Source organism: Danio rerio, chromosome 20, assembly GCF_052040795.2.
Source record: "Danio rerio strain M-AB ecotype USA chromosome 20, GRCz13ab, whole genome shotgun sequence".
NCBI classification, from domain to species: Eukaryota; Metazoa; Chordata; class Actinopteri; order Cypriniformes; family Danionidae; genus Danio; species Danio rerio.
Genome location: NC_141040.1, coordinates 5684970 through 5707500, shown reverse-complemented (window position 1 = coordinate 5707500; position 22531 = coordinate 5684970). Strand labels below are relative to the sequence as shown.

The window sequence follows — 22531 nt, the reverse complement described above, 5'->3', positions numbered from 1 at the left end:
CTAAGGGTTTCTCCTAACATGTTGCTGTATTTCTGTCCGTTTTTACATGAAAGGGAATACAGTCATTAAATGTGTTGATTTAGCGTTACATTTAATACATTAAGTATTTTAAATTATGTCTTTGTCTTTTTATAATCAAATTTTTTTTAACTGTAACCTATGAAGATTCCAACTGCAGTGACATTTGCACTACAAGAGATATATTTTATAATGCCTGCACTAACTGACTTTTTTTTTTTTACAAAATAGCTGCCTCTTTTGTTTAATTTCACTGTCCCATTCTATACATTCCGAAAAAAAAAAAAATAATTTTATTTATTATTATTAAATATTATTTAAATATTTCCCAGTGATGGGTTGCAGCTGGAAGGGCATCCGCTGCCTGAAACATGTGCTGGATAAATTGGCGGTTCATTCTACTGTGGGGACCCCAGATTAATAAAGGGACTAAGCTGAAAAGAAATGAATGAATGAATGAATGAATGAATGAATGAATGAATGAATGAATGAATGAATGAATGAATGAATGAGTGAAGCATTTAAATATATTTTATATAAAAATATTGTAAATAATATTTTAAACAGTTTTATATATTTAAAATAAATGTTATTTAAAATAAATGTTCACATAATGAGGACTTTATTATCGTTATCATTAATAATAATAATAATAATAATAATAATAATAATAATAATAATAAATGTAATAACAACAATAATAATAACAACAATAATTAAAAAATCTATAATATTAATAAATAATAATAACAGAAATAATGTTATTAATAATAATAATAATTATTATTATTATTATTATTGTATTGTTAATATTATTATTATTATTATTATTATTATTATTATTATTACTTTTATTATGTTTACTTTTAATAATATTGTTGTAGTTGTTTTTGTTGTGATTGTTGTTGTTGTTGTTGTTGTTATGTTCATTATTATTATTATTATTATTATTATTATTAATAGTAGTAGTAATAATAATAATAATAATAATAATAATAATAATAATAATAATAGCAATTATTAATTATTAATACATCACACTTTTTCATAGTGAATTTTCATATTGTGAATGTGTTATGGTAAAACATTTAAACTATAACATGTATCAAAATAAACTAAAACACAATATCTAAAATAGGCTCTGAAGGATTTTAGCTGGAGTAGTAGTGCACGGCATAAGCAATGCTGAGATCACGTAAAAAGCATACACTGATGAAATGCAAATGTATTTACTGGATGTAATTCGCTTTAGAATCTGCCAAATTGAGATAAACACGTGACACACTTTTATGTAAATCAGACTCTGGCACTTTTTTAGGCTTTTTAACTGAATGATTGAGTAGAGCAAACTATTCTTGATTAGTGAACACCCTTCCCCCCTCTAAATGAGTAAACTGTGGCCTGCTGTGAGATGCATAGAACATGTCAGTCAACGTTTAAGCCCATCATTTGCCCCATCACCCAGCAGCGAATTAGCCATTTCTCTTTCGTTCCGCCCCTAATTACTAAACATTCCCACAGCTCAGCGGTGCAATCCGTTATCAGACACGTCCATTAATCTGTGGACACGACTGGGGTCTGATGAAGCCAAGACTGTGAAAGCCCTGACAGCCATGCCTATGGTCAAACACAGGATGGACTGAGCTAAACCCCTGCTCTGAGATTAGAGGTCTTCCAGTTCCACATTTATCACACCAGTTTTCCCTTGGGCAGGTGTTGACTGGCTTCTTATTAAGGGCACTTTTTTTAGGCCTGCTGGTCACCAGAAAGCCAGAGAGACAAAAATATCCTTCACCAGCACTCGGCGAAAAAAAAAACAAAAAAACACTTTGAACCAACTTAAAAAGTAACTGTAAATTGTTACAGCTAAAAAAAGAGTTGTATTTATCTCAAAATTGGGGTTCAAATCTTAACATTTAATTTAATATAAAACAGCTAATAAAACTATTGTGGTCAAGAATAAAGTTTCCTATAGAGACCACTAACTATTACCCAAGCCCGGATTGGCTAATCTGGAGGACCGGGAGAATTCCCCGTGGGCCGGTCCAATTCTGAGGGATACCTGAACCAAAAGTGGTGGTGTCATGACCCTTAAAAGGCTTAACTAGGTTAATTAGGTTAACTAGGAAGGTTAGGGTAATTAGGCAAGTTATTGTATGACGATGGTTTGTTCTGTAAACTGTCAGGGAAAAAAAATAGCTTAAAGGGGCTAATAATATTGACCTTAAAATGGTTTTTAAAAAATTAAAAAACTGCTTTTATTCTAGCCGAAATAAAACAAATAAGACTTTCTCCAGAAGACAAAACATCTTCAGACATACTGTGAAAATTCCCTTGCTCTGTTAAGCATCATTTAGAAAATATTAAAAAATAAATAAATCAAATAATTTAATAATTCTGACTTTAACTGTACACTGAAAAAAAAAATGTTGCAAACAATTAGTATGTGTTGGATTTAAACAAAGAATTAAATTTAGTAATGCTCAGCTTAATTTGTTTGTTTAAATTCAGCCCAAATAAATTGTTAACAACCACTTAAAAAAATCTTTGAAGCATTTTTTTTCAGTGTATAACTTAATCTAAACAAGATTTACTAAGCCACAGACCATCTTCACATTTGAATCTAGTAGTGGCAGCAAGCGAGTGACGACACATGGTCATATGACAAGAAAACCGCTGGTTTAAAGTCCTAGGGGGGTTGGTTTTTGCTTTAAGGCGAATTGAATATAACTTTTTAAAATTAAAAAACATAATTTTTCTCTTAATCCAATATAAAAATGTACTTTGAACGAAAAACACAGAGTGTCCGCCACTAGGGACTACCTCTTAATCTTCATAAAGAAGCACTGAGGTACTAGACTGGCTGATCAATCTAAATTGCTTGAGTTTGATCACAAAATGCATTATGTCGTGCATTCAGATTTAGTACTGATTCCCTGCCTGAATGGATGACTTTATAATCATGCCCTGAATAAATTTATATGCAGTTATTGACTAAAGGGCACAACACACAAAACAGTAATCTCTTATAACCACAGCACCAAAGTCTCTCGGCAATTCAGTGTGCATTCCGAAAACATAATCAGTTTCAAGACTTATTTTAATACCTGCTGGTGAGTCTCCAGTGAAAGTAATCTCAAATAGATCTGAACTCTAAAGGGTGGTTGAAAAAAGAAACTTGACTGTCTTTAATCAAGAAATGTACTGTTCTAACAGAATAGAAATCCTAATATCAAACTCGTGAAACTGTTGTGTACCTTCCATAGTCTGTAACGTGCAGGATCTGGATATTTGATGGAAATGTATTAATCTTTATCAATAAACATATGTATTTATATATAAATATATAAAGACAATATGTATGAAACAAGACAAAAATACTGTTAATTGAAACATTGTTATTATTAAAACATTTCCTGCAGTGATGCCACCTGTTTTATTCATTTATTCAAGGAAAAAGGTCATATCATTTAGTACAACATGCAACAATGTTACAATGGGATCCTTTCAGAAATTAATAAAATACTTTATATATCAAATAAAACTAAAATGTATATCACTTTATTTTGATGGTCCCTTTAATGCATTTTGTTGAATTTAAGTTACATTGCATCTACATGCCAACCGATTCTCAATATATTATAAGTAGACTGTTATATTGGGGTTCGGGTTAGTGTAAGTTGACTTGCAGAGCTTCTAATAGCCAGTTAAATGTTGAAGGAGTAGTATCAGCAGAGATTAAGCAGACAGTCTTCTAATACTCAAATAAGAAGTAATTGGCATTTAGTTGCAGTATAACTTTTAGACAACCAAACATGCAATAGGGCCCATTAAAATAAAGGGTGTACTAGCATCAACATGACATAATTCAAAACCCATTTAATGCTTATTATACAAGAGTAAATATGATTAATTAAAATGTGGTTAATGAAATAAATACAGAATATCCGTGAAATATCACAATAAATTAACATTAACAATGCAAGACTCCATACAATGTATCTTAAGTACACTCTCGGAAATTAAGGTGTGCAACTGTCACTGGGGTGGTACCTTTTTAAAAGGTATCAATTTGTACTTAAAGGGTCCATATTGGTACCTAAAATGTAAATATTAGTACTTTAAAATTTTATGACGGACATTTTTGTACTTTTAAGTTACTTATAAATACCCTTGAGGTGTTAATATGGACCTTTTTATGTACAAATTTGTATGTTTTGAAAAGGCACCACCCCAGTGACAACTAGCGTACCGTTATTTCTGAAAGTGTATAAATGTTTATTATATCAAATTCACACTGTAAAATTGATTAATTGGATTTACTACATGTTTAGGGTAACTAGTTGCAAACAATTTATATGGGCTGAATTTAAACAGACAAAGTTGAGCATTCCTAAGTGGAATTTGTTAGTTTAAATTCAGCCCATATGAATTGATGGCACCCATTTACCTTAAATTTAGTACATCAAATGAATCATCTTTTTCAGTGCTTTGGCATATTGTTTAGCTTGCTTAACTTCATTATACTTCATATCCTTTTCTATAATTGAAATATTTAGAATACGCAATAAGCATTCCTGTTCTTATTATAAGCACATTACCATAGTAGCACTTGTATTCATGGAAAAAAATCTTCTATTATGTGTGTGTGTGTGTGTATATATATATATATATATATATATATATATATATATATATATATATATATATATATATATATATATATATATATATATAGTGAGAAATATTAAATTCAAAAACAACTTTACAGTATAGTAATTTGGACAGCATATGCTAAGTTTTTAACTACAGAATAGCAATCTGGGGTGCGTTTCTCAAATAACATAATTTGCAGCTGAACTATCATAGTACGATGCATCGTTTGGGAAAAGAACGATGTAGTGATGAGTGTTTGCAAAACAATTAATTTAGCAATTAATTTAGCCTATATGTATATGCCTATTTATGTTTCAAATAGGCATTGAGTATAATATTACAAATATTATTGAGTATATTCCATATAAAATCAGCTAACACGCATTTTAATCTCATATTTGAATAATATAAATCTTTAATCGTTAAAGGCCTAATTTACAGTAGGCTATTTATTAAAAAAAATTATTATTCTTATTATTATTAGTAGTAGTAGTAGTAGTAGTAATTTTAATAGTATTTAGGTATGATATTGTTTATTTATTTATTTATTATTTAAGTCTACTTTTAAAATTTGACACATTTAAACCACTCCAAAAATGTTCTAACCAACAGCCTCATGTCAAATACTACAGATACATTTCTCAATAAATAGCCTACTATAAATTAAAAGCATTAACATATGCTACGTTTTTGTTTTCACAAGTTTTGGAGACATAACTTAAATTCCACTTATTCCACTAAATACTGTATAGCTTTTGTCATGAGCCACGAAGTACGAAGGCAATGCAATTGTCCACATGAAGATCACTAAAACTAAACTGTAAAAATATTTTGAAAGCAAATTACACATAATAGTGATGACTTTAATATTCTTTTATTTCATAATTCCAAGTTTAAATGTTGTATCATTCTAAATGAATAGGGCATGGTGGGTAATGGGGAATAGAACACAACCAGGAACTATGCATCTAACTACAGCTCTAGAGGTGTAGTTGTAAGCGTAAAAGTTTGCGATGCAGTTTGCGAATGTTTGTTGGAATGACGAACTTGGGAAACGCCAAACCAACAAACTATCTTTGTAACGACGGAACTTGCGACCTTAGTTAGCTAACGATAGTTTTTGGAAACGCACCCCTGCATGGACATAAATCTAAATTTCTCTACAACAGTGCGTTATGGTTGTTTGAGAATTACCTATTACAAATTTATTAATTATCTTATCTTATTTATCTATTATCTTATTACATAAGACTCATCAGCTAAATAAAAACAGAAATGTACACAATTTACACACTAAGAGAATTTAATTTAATAATTTATTTTTTATTTATTTATTTTTTTTTATTAATTTAATTTAATTTAATTTAATTTAATTTAATTTAATTTAATTTTTAAAATCTTACCTTCGTTGCAGTACCGTCCTGTATATCCTGTTTTTGAGCAGTCACAATAAGCCTCACCATCAGCCATGCTGCAACTGCCTCCATTTTCACAGGGGTTCTCTGTACAAAAACCTTCCATCTCTAACCGGACCTTTTGGCTTCCAAGTCGTGTTGGAACCTTATTGCCATAACCCAGGTCTGTAATAATCCCCTTGAATGGTGGCATCTCTTTAGCTGCTGGTAGTGTTAGGGCAGATGTCCGAATGTCTTGAGGGACACCTCCAAGATACAGGTCACTGACAATTTTCATGAACTGCCTTTGTGGTCTCACCTCATCCACCTTAGAATCTCCGTCCAACGCCAACACGGTTCGCAAGTTGTGCCTGCTGATTGTAGCAAAGTGCCAGTGACTGTCGTTTACCATCTTGTCAGAGGTTATAGTGGTTTCTGCACAGTCCACGCTAAAACGCAACTTGAGCTTGGCATCCTCAATACTCAGAAGCAGGAAGTCACAATATCCTCCATCGTCAAAGTAGAGAACCAGAGCATCTGATATTGCCGTTTTGAATTGAAAGCTGAGGTCACTTCTGGTGCTGGCATCCCAGCGAAGATAGCGTGCCCACTGACCCTCTGAACCTGTGAACTCCAGGCCCAAACCAAGACTCAAGAAGGTGCTGAGCAGCAAGAGTACACAATGAGGCTGGCAATGGGGAGGCATGGTAGCCAGAGCGTATGCTACAAGGGATCCTTGAGCAATGAAAAACAATAAAACTCCTTTATGCTATTTTCAGGAAAATATGGTGGAGGTCATTGAAGAAACATCAAATCCTTAATTGACAACCACATGGGCAAAAAAGATAAGGCCACTGAGGTTCTTCACACATGCTATCAAGAATCCTGTTGAGGACTACCAGACTGAATTCCAAGCAGCCTTGAGGATAAAAGTGGGCTACTATTCAGCTTAACTGATCTGTTAGAAATGCTTTACTGATGATGTTCCCTTGAGTCGGCGTTCAGGATTAAAACAAAGGTTCTCCATATTGCTTCTGATTCTGTTGTTTTGCCACATGTTTATGAGCCTTCTCTTGCCTGATCTGTAAAGAGGGAAAAAAACAGACACACATTTTTATTAAATATACAGATAGCTGGGTTTTCTTATACATCTGAGTTCTCACAAACTCTCTTTTATTTATATTTTTTTAAGCATATGTATAAAGTTCTTATCCCATCCAAAATAATGGTTCAACACATTTCAACACATGAAAATGCAACACATTTCTAATCATAATAGTTTTAATAACTCATTTCTAATAACTGATTTATGCCATGATGACAGTAAATAATATTTGACTAGATATTTTTCAAGACACTACTTTAAGGCTTAAAAAGGTTAATTAGGTTACCTAGACAGGTTAGGGTAATTAGTCACGTTATTTTATAATGATGGTTTGTTCTGTAGACTATCGACAAAAATATATAGCTTAAAAGGGCTAATAATTTTGACCTTAAAATGATTTTTAAAAAATAAAAACTGCTTTTATTCTTTCTGAAATAAAACAAGTAAGACCTTCTCCAAAAGAAAAAATATTATCAGACATACTGTGAAAATTTCCTAGCTCTGGTAAACATCATTTAAGAAATATAAAAAAAAAAAATAAATACATTTTTATATATATATATATATATATATATATATATATATATATATATATATATATATATATATATATATATATATATATATATATATATATATATATATATATATATATATTTATTTATTTATTTATTAGTGGTCTTAATTCCATTTCTTTTTAGTTCAGTTATGACTTTAGTCAGATTAAGACGATCAAAAATCGCTGTTTTGAGCTTATGCAGGCCTACAGTTCAAAATTTATGCTTAACTGAATAAACATTTAGTAAACACAAGTACATCATATTGAACATTATTTATTTTCATCACCAATTATTATAGTAGAACAGTTTCTCAAGTTTCTCAAGTTTGTGATGCATTTTGGAAACCGGAGATGAGCCCCTGGTCTACTAATGCGCCACCTGACAGAAACCCGTTCCCAAAGACTTGTTATTTGGGTAGCACACATATTCTGAATTCAAATGAGCCATTTTAATCTAGATTAATCTAGATAAATTCTCAGATTAATCTAAATGAAAAAATGTATCTATGCCCATATATATATATATATATATATATATATATATATATATATATATATATATATATATATATATATATATATATATATATATATATATATATATATATATAGACACTACCAGTCAAAGGTTTGGGGTAATGTACAATTTTTAAAGGTTTTGAAATAAGCTTCTACTGCTCACCAAGGCTGCATTTATTTCATCAAAAATACAGTACAAATTGTAAAATTGTGAAATGTTATTGCACTACACATTATATAAATATGTATTATTATATAACTATATTATATACTTATATAAGAATACAATATATAATTTAATTTAACAAGTTTTTCCAGTGATTTTAACAATACATTTTAAGCATAAATCACTATTTTACTAATTAATTGTATTATTAATTTTATAATAATTATTAATGGCAATAGTAATAAAAGCAATAATGACTGGAGAAATAATTTCATCTGAACTACATACAATAAGAAAGCAGTTATTTAAAATGTTAATAAATATATTTTTAAATTACATTTAATAAATGCCATCTTGATAAACAGAATTAATAAAAAAAAACATGAAACATATAATGTAGTTTTTTTATGTACTACACTATAAATAGGCCTTTGTACAAAAATATTAATAGATTTTGGTAAAGAGATTGCACACCAAGGCATCACAGGCCATTAACTTTAAGTCCTATAAAACCTTAACACTGACAGAGCCTAGTTAAAACTTTTAGAGGGGTTATCAATTCTCCTGAAAACCCTTCAGCATTCTGACATTGTGTTTTTAACGACACTTAATGATGGTACTACCTGACCAGTGGCAAATGTAAGTATTTGGAAAGCATGTTTAGTTATCATATCTTATTTTCAGTTCCATTTAATCCCAATACTAGCTCAAAAGTACACACTTGACAGTAAAATAGTTTGCTGTTAGTTGGTGGGACGGATATTTTTGAACAGGACATATAGTTTCACAACATAAAAAGCTTGAAATAAACATTGAACACTTGTCAAATTCAAGTAGTCACAAAAAGACAGTCAAATATTTGCTGTTTACGACACCTAAGTATTTACAACACACGCGGTCAGTTGACAGATGTCTGACGGAGAGATACTGTACATGTGTGTAGAATTCCATCCCTCTTTGCCCTTGTTGTCGCTTTGGCATGGAGCCCCCAGAGACAAAAGCCTCCCCAGTCGTAGCTGTTCCACAGCGGTGCAACACAATAGCCCCTTTAACTACCTGCCCTGAATAGTTAATCTCTCTCTGGCAGCCAGCTATTGAATTAAGGCAACTGATACCAGCACCCGGGCATGGGCTGTCTTTTAAGTGATAGTGGGTCTTGTCTGCGTCTCAATGGAGGACGAGCACTCCACAAGATTTGAGAGGAAAGGTGAAAAGGGTGAGCAGGACACAGTAGCTATTGCAGGATATCTACCATGCATCTACTATACCGCAGGCAAGGCATTATGGAGAACGGTTGTGGCTTCCTGCGAAGACTGCGAATGGTCTGGCCTGAAAAACGATCCTCACATGTGGCGCACGACAACTGCCACTAGTCTGGCAGCGGTCACACAGAGGATTTATTACACACATAATACAGACTATTAAGTTACACATTGTGTGGATCAGATCAGAACTCTCCAAAGCAGTAGTCGGTGAGGATTCTTGTTGGATTTTTGGGGTATGAGCATAACATAATCCATTTAATGAGCAAAAGAAGAAAAAGAGAATGTCAATTGCGTTCTGCCATATGCTCTATAATCCATAGGAAATTCACTCAAACAGAATAAGTGTTGCATGTTCGCTTCCCTAAAGGCAAAAGAGAATGAATTGCCTATACATAACTATCAGAAGAGAAAATCCCATCTGCCTTGAATGATTTACAGTTATATTCACCATGTTTTATTCTCTGTAAGCAAGATCCAGTGGTGTAAAGTAACCAACCCAAGCTCATTCTGAAAACGTAGTCTAGCGGACATTTCTGGAGACAGCGGAATACGTCCCTGGAGGTACGTACGGCTGCATTTTTTTTTTTCAAGCGAACACTACGGAGCGGTGTGACGATGTTGCCTTTCGCGCTTGCCAGCTGGCCGACCGCTTACCTCCTTGTGGAGGGCTTTCCCGCTTCAACCCGTTTGTCCACTCAGCTCACTGTGTACGTCGGCAGGCTTGAGATGCAGAGAGGAGTTGACCACGGCGATCGGTTTCGAGTCCGGGGAAGAGCGGTTACAGCAATCAGGTAAGACAAAAACAGAATCCCAAAAATTAAGTGAACGAGTTTCGTAACAGGGTGAGAATGCGGTGAAATCCGAAAACGCGGTAGAAAAAAAAAATCAGGGATTTTCTTTTTTTGGACGGCTTTTGTAAATTGTTGCTCGGGTTTAGGGAAGCGAGCAGGCGGGCGGGTCAATCGGTAATATTGGTTGGGTTTAGGGAAGGAGGAGGGCAGGTCAGCCGATTGGCCGGTCGCGCAGTCAATCATCCGGTCAGTCGGACAGCGGTCTCTGGTGGGTTCACGCGAGAACAGCGCGGGCGCGAACTGCACTGCACGTTTGAGATGCGAAAAAGCACACAACAGCAGCCTCTCGCGGATTCGCAAAAACAAAAACTGCAGCCGTATGTACCCGCCGGGACGTATTCCGCTGTCTCTAGAAACGTCCGCGGGACTACGTTTCCACAATGAGCCTGGGTTGAAAGTAACTGTGGCGAGGGGGCGTGGCCGAGAGCCATGGGAACGGAATGAGGCCGGTGCGCACCACAGGTTCATCCACTTACGCACGGCCTCATTCCATTCCAGAAGGAGCTCTGGACTATAAGAGGAGGAACGATGGCAGAGGAAGTTAAGAGAGGACCGGGCCCGGGCATATTGTTTTACTTTTGCTTTCAGTTTGAAGGCAGTCTCAGTGAGGAGCTGCCGTCTGTTTGTTTTGGTTTAGACGGCAGTCTCTGTGAGAATTTACATTTTGCTTGGAAATAAAGGTCTAACATTCAACCTAAAATAGTAATAATGTTACAGTTTGATGTCGTGTGGACGTTACCACTATGACGTTTATCCAGCCTTATCTCACGAGAAAACGTCAGTCGTACAAAAATGTACGATTTTAAAAAGGAGGCGTGGCACCCAACTCCGCCGCTGAAGCCAACCGTCATTGGGTGATGAGCAAATCGTAGTATTTTTTACGAATTACAAAATAGTACATTGCCCTTCAAGCTGCAACCCAACTCTGGGAAACATTCATTCATTCATTCATTTTCTTTTCAGCTTAGTCGCTTTATTAATCCGAGGTTGCCACAGCAGAATGAACCGCCAACTTATCCAGCACATTTTTTTCGCAGCGGATGCCCTTCCAGCCACAACCCATCTCTGGGAAACATTATTATTATTATTATTATTATTATTACTATAACCATTATAACTATTATTATGAAGATGATGATGATAATGATTAATTTTATTATTATTATTATTATTATTATTATTATTATTATTATTATTATTATTATTATTATTATTATCATTTTTATTATTATGTAGGCCCTGCTTGGAAACAATCATGCAAACCAAGTGCTGCTTTGAAATGGCTTTCTTTCCAATCTTTGCTCAGCATCAGGTGCACAGCAGCAAGTTTGACAGCAAACTATGACCTTATTTTAATGACAAATGTGTAATAATACTGCTAATTTACATTTTTATTTAATTTATGCATACGCAATGAATGTAAGCCTGATAACTGATCAAATGATAGAATATGTAAACTTAGTTTATATATCTAATTAAATAATAATGATTTAAGGCCTGGGTGCTGATCCAGGACTATTATTTTAAGGGCGACGTCATGAGGTCAGATTTGGTTGACTAATCAGAGGAAAAGGGACATTTCAGCACCGCCTACGTGTGTGTAATGAATTTCAAAGTTGTTTTTCCCTTTTTGTACCAAATCTTTTTTTCTTTTTTTTTTTGGTGAACAAATGAAAAAAATCGAAAAATGCCCTTTTCCTTAATTTTCCTTTTTTGTTTGTTTGAAAACAAAACCATTTATTGATGGAAGATACCCTGATTGTGTGTAAACCATTATTTACAACTGTCATTAGTTAAATTAATTAAACAGTCATTATTTAAAACAGTACACTGTAAAAAAATTGACCTTAAATTCACAGTAAATTACTGGCTAATAATTGCATTACTTTCACGGTAAAATACTGTATGTAAATTCAGAAGTTCAGCAAGTTCACAGTAATTTATGGTGATTTTGGTACATAAAATTACTGTGAAATTACAGCCATACAGTGTCTTTAACTTAACAGTAGATAGTAACATCCATTACTGTGATTTCACAGTATAATCTTGTAGAATTAACTATATTTTACTGTGACGCAGGCTTTTCTCAGCTAGTCATTCTGACATTTACCCTGACTTAGAAATCATTGGTTTTATAAATCAAATACTTTTGTTCCAGTTTATTACATTTTTGGCAAAAATGTAAAAAGATATTTTCATTAAAGATTATTTCATATTTCCATGTTAACCTTATAAAATTAAATAAAAGTGGAAAAAAAACAATTTACTATGACATTTACAGTTAATTTCAGAATTATTAGCCCCCCTTAGATTTTTTTCTATTTTTTAAAATATTTTCCAAAATGATGTTTAACAGAGCAAAGAAATTTTCACAGTATGTCTGATAATACTTTTTCTTCTCAAGAAAGTCTTATTTGTTTTATTTCGCCTAGAATAACAGTTTTTAATTTTTTTAACACCATTTTAAGGACAAAATTATTAGCCCCTTTAGGCTATTTTTTTCTCACTAGTCTACAGAACAACCAATCATTATACAATAACTTGCCTAATTACCCAAACCTGCCTAGTTTAACCTAGTTAAGCCTTTAAATGTCACTTTAAGCTGTATAGAAGTGTCTTGAAAAATATCTAGTTAAATATTATTTACAGTCATCATGAAAAAGATCAAATAAATCAGTTATTAGAAATGAGTTATCAAAACTATTATTTTTAGAAATGTTGAAAAATCTGCTCATCGTTAAACAGAAAATAGGGAAAAAAATAAATAGGGGGGCTAATAATGCAGGAGCGCTAACAATTCTGACTTCAACTGTATGTCATTTAAAAACAGGATGATTTTTCTTTCAAATTATTTTTGAAGATGTAACCAAACCAAGATGTTTTTGGGACTGCAATTACATTGTTATTTCTAAATATCAAACAATTCCAATATAAATGTTCATTTGTATTAATGTCTATGCTGAATGAAATGAAGAGTTAAAGTGCGAATAAGCTCTCTTTACAGTAATTTGTTAACCGTTTGTAACCGTTTGGTAAAGCGGCAGTCAAATGGGTTCAATTATTTTAGAATCTCTTTTTTTAATCTATTTTTGCTGATTTGACTGCAGGACTGTTCATTGATTCAGGGTGGGAGACACATTTGAGAAGATGTAATAATTGCGTAATTATGTTCAAATAAAAAAATATATATTTTTAGACCCTCACCATACAAAATATGATGGAAAACGATGTTAGTTATACTTTACAGGTATAATTTATACTTCTAGGTATTTATTTGGGGGCCCTCTGATTTCCTGGAGCCCTAAGCGACTGCTTACTCTGCTTACTGGTTAAATCCGCCCCTGTTTGTGATGCTTTATTTAGTTTTTTTTTATTTTTCTTGATGTTCTATTGAAGATGCTTTAGATTTAAACGTTATTATTGACAAAAAAAATTTGGAAGGAGGCCATGGTCCTTATCCAGATTTGAGAAAGAGCAGATGCAAGGGCAAACATGTTCTGCCTAATGTCGTTTTTGATGTTCAAGGAAAGTATGGTTTGAATGTGAAACTCACCATCTATATATAAAAGTAACATGCTAGCATATCATCAGGAAAACTAATGACCTTGAAGTACATGTTCAGATCTTTTGCATTCAGCATAGAAGATATATAGACTGCAAAATTGGAAAGATCAGCTAAATTCGAGAGGAAAAAAATGAACTGAATTCAATAATTTGCAACAAAAAATGTCAATTTATGTTGTGAATTTTTATATTAATAATGACCATGAAAGTTTTGCACTATTGAAGCATTAAGAGAGAGAGAGAGAGAGAGAGAGAGAGAGAGAGAGAGAGAGAGAGAGATGTTCATGGTGCATGCATCCTTCTCTCCATTCTCTCAGTACATTTCAAGAATTCATTATTTATTTATTTTTTATATTTATGTCATTGAACCTGATATAATAAACTGGAAAATTCGAACCATTCATGATGGTAAACATATCTTCACATTAATAGAAGACGCGTTTTGACCAGAAGAAAATAGCTTACCCCTGAGCAAATGCACGAAAGTCACACACACACGCGCGCGCGCACACACATAATGTCTAACAGCGTTGATGAAACTCTCAAATCTCTTAAAGTAGTTCTGCTTTACCTTAAATGATTTCGATTGTACTCCACCGATAGAGAATCCGGTTAACACATTTTGTCCAAAACGTTAAATCCTCATTGCTAGTGATGGAACGCGGATGACTGATGCTGAGGTCAAATCCAGTGTAGCGGGATAATCCTCGCATCCAGAGCTCGCTCTCCTCCGCTCGACTGAGGTGCCTGAGCGTGTCCTGTGCCTGCGAGCCTCGCTGCTCCGCCCACTAGTTATATGAAACACGCCATTTAAAGACATATCAAGGCAAATACGCCGTTTTATGCTAGGAAATCCCTTTTTTTCATCTATATGGGTTAATGTCAAAATCCTGAATTTCATTCCTACGACAGATCTATCTTTTTAACAAACACAAAATGTCAAAAGGCCCGGATGTGAGAGGCTGCGTGGGAGCCTGTTTGCATAGGCTATCAAAAGAGTTTTCTGGAAGACCGGGGGTATGTGTGGAACTCTCCGTGGTGCTGAATAGACGTAGTACATCCTACTACTATTGGCACACCGTTAATAGACACATCGTATTACTGCTGTTTCATTCAGAAATTACTCACTCTGTCGACGCTCAGATCAAAGCTAATCTAGTCTAGTGTAATGACATATGAGGTAGTTCTTGCGGCCTAATTAAACGGAAAAGTTAATGAAAAGATCACTGACGCGGCTTAATGAGGCAGCGTGAGAGTCCTCTGGGAACACGCAAGAGAATCAAAATGCACAGGCAGGAAAAACACAGGCTTGTCACGCGCACACAGCATTTTCCATATCAATAGATCAGAATTGGGTATTTTACTCATACCGAATTAATAGATTACAATAGGGCTGCTCGATTTTGGTCATAATTGTAATCACGATTATTCAAAACGATTATCAGTTGAAGTAAAAATTATTAGCGCTCCTAATAATTAAAAATAATAATAATAATATATATATATATATATATATATATATATATATATATATATATATATATATATATATATATATATATATATATATATATATATATATATATATTTCCCAAATTATGTTTAACAGAGCAAGGAATTTTAACAGTATTTCCTCTAATATTTTTTTTCTTCTGGAGAAAGGCTTTTTTGTTTTATTTTAGCTAGAATAAAAGTAAAATAAAATCATTTTAAGGTCAATATTATTAGCCCCCTTAAGCAATATATTTTTTGATTGTCTTCAGAAGAAACTACGGTAACACTTTACAATAACTACACACTATGAATCATTTACTAAGCATTAGCATCTAGTGAATTCTTTATTTGTTATGCATTAACTCAACATTAATAAGCAGTTTATAACTGCAGCTACAAATGCTCTATTCTTGACTTATAAGCACCTATATAATGTGCTTAATAATTGTATTTTCATATTTAGTTAATGATTTATTTTTCATTACTAAATTAAGTATTGCATTATTTACAAATCATTTGTATTTAAGAGTAGTTGAGGGTTTTTAGGATCATTCAGAATGAGTTAGAAAATGATTAATAAACTATTGAAATCAACATTTATATATCTTATTATTCAGGTATATAATTATGGTTACTATGTTAATAAATGCTTTATTAACTCAACTTCATTCAGTTTTGTGACCTAATCTAAAGTGAGGGCTATTTATGCTTTATAAATCCCTTACGACTGACAATTAAAGGCTCAGAATCAAATTAACAATAATCTTTACAATCTTTTCTAAAAAGTAAAATTACTGTACAGTTTAATCATTGCTGAATAACAGGAGTGTCAAAATATGACATAAAACTGGATAAAACAACACCAACAATATAATAACTTAACAATAGAATAAAATGCAATGTTTAAACTCTACAGTGATTTTATTTTAGATCAGGTTGCAAAGATTTATTTGTCATTTGAAGTACAGTTTCATTTGTGTATCTTTAAATGAATAGTAATGAATAATGTCATTCTTCCTGTTTAGAATTGAACTGAGCCTTTATTTGTCATTTATAAGGGATTTATAAAGCATCAATAGTCTTCACTTTAGATTAGGTCACAGAACTAGATGAAGTTGAGTTAATAAAGCATTTATTAACATACATAGTAACCATTAATATATGCCTGAATAATAAGATATATAAATATTGATTTCAATAGTTTATTAATCATTTATTATCTCATTCTGATTTATCCTAAAAACCTTCAACTACTCTTAAATACAAAGGGTTTGTAAATAATGCAATACTTAATTTAGTAATGAAAAATAAATCATTAACTAAGTATGAAAGTATAATTATTAAACACATTATAAATGTGTTTGTAAGTCAAGAATAGAGCATTTGTAGCTGCAGTTCTAACCTTCTTAATGATGCTTATTAATGTAGAGTTAATGCTTAACAGATAATGAATTCACTATTTGCTAATGCTTAATAAATGATTAATAGTGTGTAGTTATTATAAAGTGTTATCGAAACTACTGCTATACAATGACTTGCCTAATTACCCTAATTAATCCTTTGAATTGCACTTTAATCTGAATGCTTGTATTAAAAAAAAATAGATCTAGTAAAATATTATGTACTGTCATCATAGCAAAGATAAAAGAAATCAGTAAAGAAATAAGATATAAAAACTATTATGTTCAGAAATAGGTAAAAAAAACTTATTTCCATTAAACAGAAATTGGGGGGGGACCCACGCAAATGCAGGTAGACCATGCAATCTTTACACAGAAATGCCAACTGAGCCAAGGTTCAAACCAGCGACCTTCCTGCTGTGAGGCAACAGCACTACCTACTGCACCACTGGTGTTAATATTTTACACTAAAAGAGTAAAAAAAAAAAAGAGTTGCTAATTAACACTCTCTGAGTGTTGATAAGGGTAACTCTTTCAAAAGAACACTGGTGAACTGTCGAAGAATTGACCCAAGTGTGTGAACACATAACACTGACTGGTCTTCAGATAATCCTTTGTAGTGTTAATATTTTTACCCTATAAGAGTTTGCTAATGTTAACTCTTTTAAAAGTGTTAATTCAACACTTCCCATATGATGATTCCCATATAAACTCTGAGGGAGTGTTTATTTGAACTCTAAGGGAGTTAAATCTATTATCTCAAATTTGCAGCGTATGTTTAAATGTCAGGGCACAGATATTATAAAAACGTTTAAATGTAACGGTGTAATTCATACTATTTACTAATGGATTTCTACGTCGACATTATTAGGATATGAAGTGTATATTAGCACTTATCAGTTCAGTTTTTTAGATCCTTAAAAAAATGTAAATAAAAAACAATTATATATATATATATATATATATATATATATATATATATATATATATATATAATTTTATAATTTTTATTATTATAATTTTTTTAATCAGATTATTTTAACCAGTAGCATTATAAGTAGCCAAAACTATGTTGGATGCTACGCAACAACTCTTGTCCTAAAGTGATTTTTTGTGGATGTATAAAATCTATTTCCACGGTTTTCACACATGTCCCAAAAATCTTTTAATCTCCTCTTGTGTCTAGTAACACTTCATAATTATTTTTTTAAATTAATTACTAATTAGAAGAATCACAGCCAGCGTGTTCTCTGGTTCCAGCCGGGGATGGGTCAGTTGGCAATTCTGTGTGGAGATTGCATGTTCTCCCCACGTTTGTGGGCCTAGTCATCATGACTATAAAGGTCTTTTAAACACCTCCTTCAAATAATGTGTCGCCTTTTATTTTATATGTGATTTTTAATAATCTCTTGATTTGTTTCTTGCTCCACTGTTTTTTGTTGTTCTCGTCGACCCTTGTTTCTTCTGTTCTGCTTTGGTGTTTCATGTTTCAGCAATTCCCTGCCTGCTCCCTCTGCCTGGCAGCTGACTGGTCCAGTGTCTGTGTTCATCAGTTACCAGACTGCTTCCTCATTGTGCCCTTGCCTGCTTGGTCTTCGCCTCAAACCTAATTCTGGGTCTGCCATTTCCTCTGCATAAATCTCCAGCCTGTTGTCACCCAGGGCTGGATTCAGCAGTGCTTTTCAGCTTGCTGGTCATCGTCTCCTGTGTTGTTGAACTGTGTTTCATGCGTTTGTGTACAGTATGTTGTGCCCTGTCAACTGGGTTAATAAATTCTGCCATTGCTCATTCTGTATTTGGACATTCTCTCACTCAGACACCTGAGAACGCAGTTTGTCATTTTGGCTCATTGCTTTATTCAACACAGGCTCATTCTGAAAATGTACCCCTATATACATTTCTGTAGATCACGAATAATGTAGCCAGAGGAACATTTGGCTGCATTTCAACTTTAAAAACGAATGCTACAGGGCTATATGTTGGTGTTCTGTTCATACTACCCATCTGACCTCTTACTTCCGTTTGGACGGCTTTGTCAAGTGGCTGGCCGCATACGTTGGAGGATTTAAGACTTTGAGTTGACCGCGACAATAGGACAATGGGATTTGAGTTCGGCTCCAGAAAGCAGGTGAGACATAAGTAAATGCCAAAAAATTAAATGAACAAGTAAATAACAGGGTGAGAATGTGGTAAATCTGAAAACGTGGTAAAAATCAGGCTGCTGCAAGGGCTTTTTTACTTATCTGGATTGCTTTTGAAAACACTGTCGGTTGGGTTTAGGGAAGAGGGAGGGTGGGGGGCTTGATTGGTCAGTCGGTAAATTAGTTGACAGCGGCCTCTGGTGGATTTACATGAGAAGAGCAGGCCCGAATGGCACTCGCGAGAGAAATTTGAGATCACAAAAAGCATACACAGCGGACTCTGGTGGATTTGCGAAAACAAAAACTGCAAACAAACATACTTTCTGAAAAGGATTTGGCACTGTCCAGAAATTTATATAGGTGTACATAATCTAACCCAGGCTCACTCTGTGGACGTTTCTGGAGATAGCTAATTAGGTAGACAGAGGTACATATTGCTGCATTTAATTTTTTAAGCGAACGCTACGGGGCGGTATGATGCTGTTCCTTTTCGCGCTTACCAGCTGACCGCTTAACTCCATGTGGAGGGCTTTCCCGCTGCAACCAGTTTGTCCAGTTAGCTCATCGTGTATGTGGGCGGACTTGAGATGCAGAGAGGAGCTGACCACGACGACTAAGAGCAGTTCCAGAAATCTGGTAAGACAAAAACAGAATCCAAAAAATAAAATGAACAAGTTCAAAACAGGATGATAATGTGGTAAAATCTGAAAACGTGGTAAAAATCATGTAGGCTTTTCTTTTTTCTGAACGGCTTTTGTAAATTATTGGTTGGGTTTAGGGACGTAAGTGGGTGGGTGGGTCAATCGGTAAAATTGGTTGGATTTAGGGAAGGAGGAGGCTGGGTCAGTCGATTGGCCAGTCGCACAGTAAATCAGTCAGTCAGACAGACGTTCGTTTGACGCGGCCTCTGGAAGGTTTACAGGAGAACAGCGCGGGTGCGAACGAACATTTGAGATACAAAAAAGTGCACACAGCTGCCTCATGTGGATTTGCGAAAACTGCAAAAATACGTACCTTCCGGGACGTTTTTCGCTGTCTCCAGAAACACCCACGGGACTATGTTTTCAGAATGAGCATGAGTTGACATTATCAGTATGTATTAGCTGTTCCTTTACCGGTGATCTCACTTGATGGCTTAATGTGAACGAATGTTGAATAGGTTGTTGGGGGTAACACAATACAAGTTACATTATTAGATTACTTTTTCAAAGAGTTCCTTTTATTTTCTGTTTTTCCATCTTTTGACTGACAACTCTCCTGTTCATGTGCTGAGAGAAATCAGGAGTAAGTGCAAATGTTTTTTTTATATGTTGTGCAAACATGATATTCAAACCCAAGCTCAGTCTGAAAACGTACCGCTATATACATTTCTGGAGAGTGCCAAATACGTCCCAGGGGTTACATTTTTTGTAGTTTTTGCTTTCGCGAATCCACCAGAGGCAGTTGAGTTTGCTTTTTGAGATCTTAAATTTCTCTCATGAGTGCCATTCGCGCCTGCTGTTCTTGCGTAAACCCAGCAGAGGCAGCTGTCGACTGACTAACTGACCCACTCTCCACCTTCCCTAAACCAAACCAATAGTGTTTTTAAATGCACAGATTGAGCAGCCCACCCACTTCCCCAAACACAGCTGACAGTTTTAAAAAGAAATCCAGAAAAAGCCCTCGCCTGATTTTTACCATGTTTCAGATTTTACCATATTCTCCCCCTGTCATTTACTAGTTTATTATATTTTTTTGGCTTTAGTTTTCGTCTTACCTGCTTTCTAGAACCATTCGTCACCAGACTCGAGCCCTGTTGTCATGGTCAATTCCTCTCTGCGTTTCAAGTCCACTGATGTACATGGTAAGCTAACTGGACAAACTGGTAACAGCGCGAAAGCCGTGCACACAGAGGTAAGCGGTCAGCTGGTAAGCGCGAAAAGGAACGGTGTCATTTCACACTGTAGAGTTCGTTTTAACGACGAAATGCAGCCATACGTACTTCTGGCTACATAATTCAAGATCTCCAGAAATGTATGTAGGGCTACGTTTTCCGAATGAGCCTATGTTGCGATATTTGCTGTAGTTCTGGCTTAAATATAAGCAGTAGGTGACACATCTCACTTACAGAAAAAAATTATTTTGTATCCTTCAGCACCCCTAAAATAAAAGAGCTAGATTAAAGCAAGTTAGATGCAACCTTAAAATATTTGTTATCAAACAGAGTTTAACTTTATTTACCATTTATTGGAATCCAGAAAGGTGAGCGGTGCGTCAACTGTACAAGCGGGAATTCACTGCAATTTTGGCTTCACATTTTTCAAAAATATGTATAAATTTTTAGTATATATATTCAGTCATACATTCATTTTCTTTTTGGCTTAGTCTCTTTATTAATCAGAGATCATAACAGCATAATGAACTGCCAACTAATCCAGCATATGTTTTACATAGCAGGTGCCCTTCCAGCCCTAACCCATTACTGGGTAACACCCATACACCCCTGCATTCACATGCATACACTACGGCCAATTTAGCTAATTCAAATTTACCTGTACCATCCCAAGTAGTAAAGAATTCTGGCCCATATGTGGCATAAATTTGGCACAGCAAGCACTCATCCGGCAATGGTATACAGCATGTGGCCCAAACATGGCCCTGGTTTGCCAGAGGTGGCACCGTCTTTAAGGTGGCACAGAACATTTGGGCCAGATGTAAAGTGTAGTATTTTGCCCAGATGTTAAAAAACAATATGTGGGCCATGTAAGTTTGGCCTATCTTGACCCACATTTAAAATAACGTTGAATTTTTTCCAAAGAAAGAAAAAAAATTCTTCTAATCAGGTCACTTCGAGAAAAAGCAAGCCCATAGCATGCCTAAAATGCAACGATTCATGGGTTTTTCAATTTTACTGCAGTCCTGACACCAATATATCTGGCCCAGTTCAGGCTCAGTTGTGGGTTATTATCCTGGCTGAGACTTGGCCCAGATATGGTCCATGTTTGGCCCCTGTTTGGAAGCTAGACTTGGTCCGTACCTTAATTCCCTGCAGCATGTGGGCCAAGCAAAAGCTAATTATGTGGGCCAGAGCTAGGGCAGAGATATTTTCAACCCGGGCTCATTGTGGAAACGTAGCCCCGCGGATGTTTCTGCGGACGGCGATTTACATCCCGGGAGGTACGTATTCAAGCGGTTTTTGTTTTCGCGGATCCGCGAGAGGCCACTGTGCGTGCTTTTTCACGTCTTGGGCGCCTCTCGGGAGCACGAGCCGTTTGCGCCCGCGCTGTTCTCGCGCGAAAAGTCGCCGGATCGGCCGACCCGGCCGCCCTCCTCTTCCTCCTCCTCCTCTTCCTTCCCTAAACCCAAGCGACGGTTTGCAAAAGCCGTTTAGAAAGAAAAAAAAAAAGCAAAAGCCCTCGT

The 22531-nt window shown here is 34.6% G+C and overlaps 1 protein-coding gene across 64 annotated transcripts in view; it reads right to left on the bottom strand.

The window, feature by feature from the left end:
* nrxn3b (neurexin 3b) overlaps positions 1 to 14837 on the bottom strand; it is a 409500-nt gene extending 394663 nt beyond the window's left edge. For all 64 annotated transcript variants that reach the window (XR_015517979.1, XR_015517981.1, XR_015517982.1 and 61 more), the window contains 2 exon segments: positions 14669 to 14837; positions 6078 to 7150 (listed from right to left, as the gene is read on the bottom strand). Coding sequence is in view for 55 of the 64 variants with exons in the window: in XM_087297808.1 (XP_087153934.1) it covers positions 6078 to 6774 (697 nt within the window). In the remaining 9 variants the exon portion in view is untranslated.
* Between the last annotated feature and the right edge of the window lie 7694 nt (positions 14838 to 22531).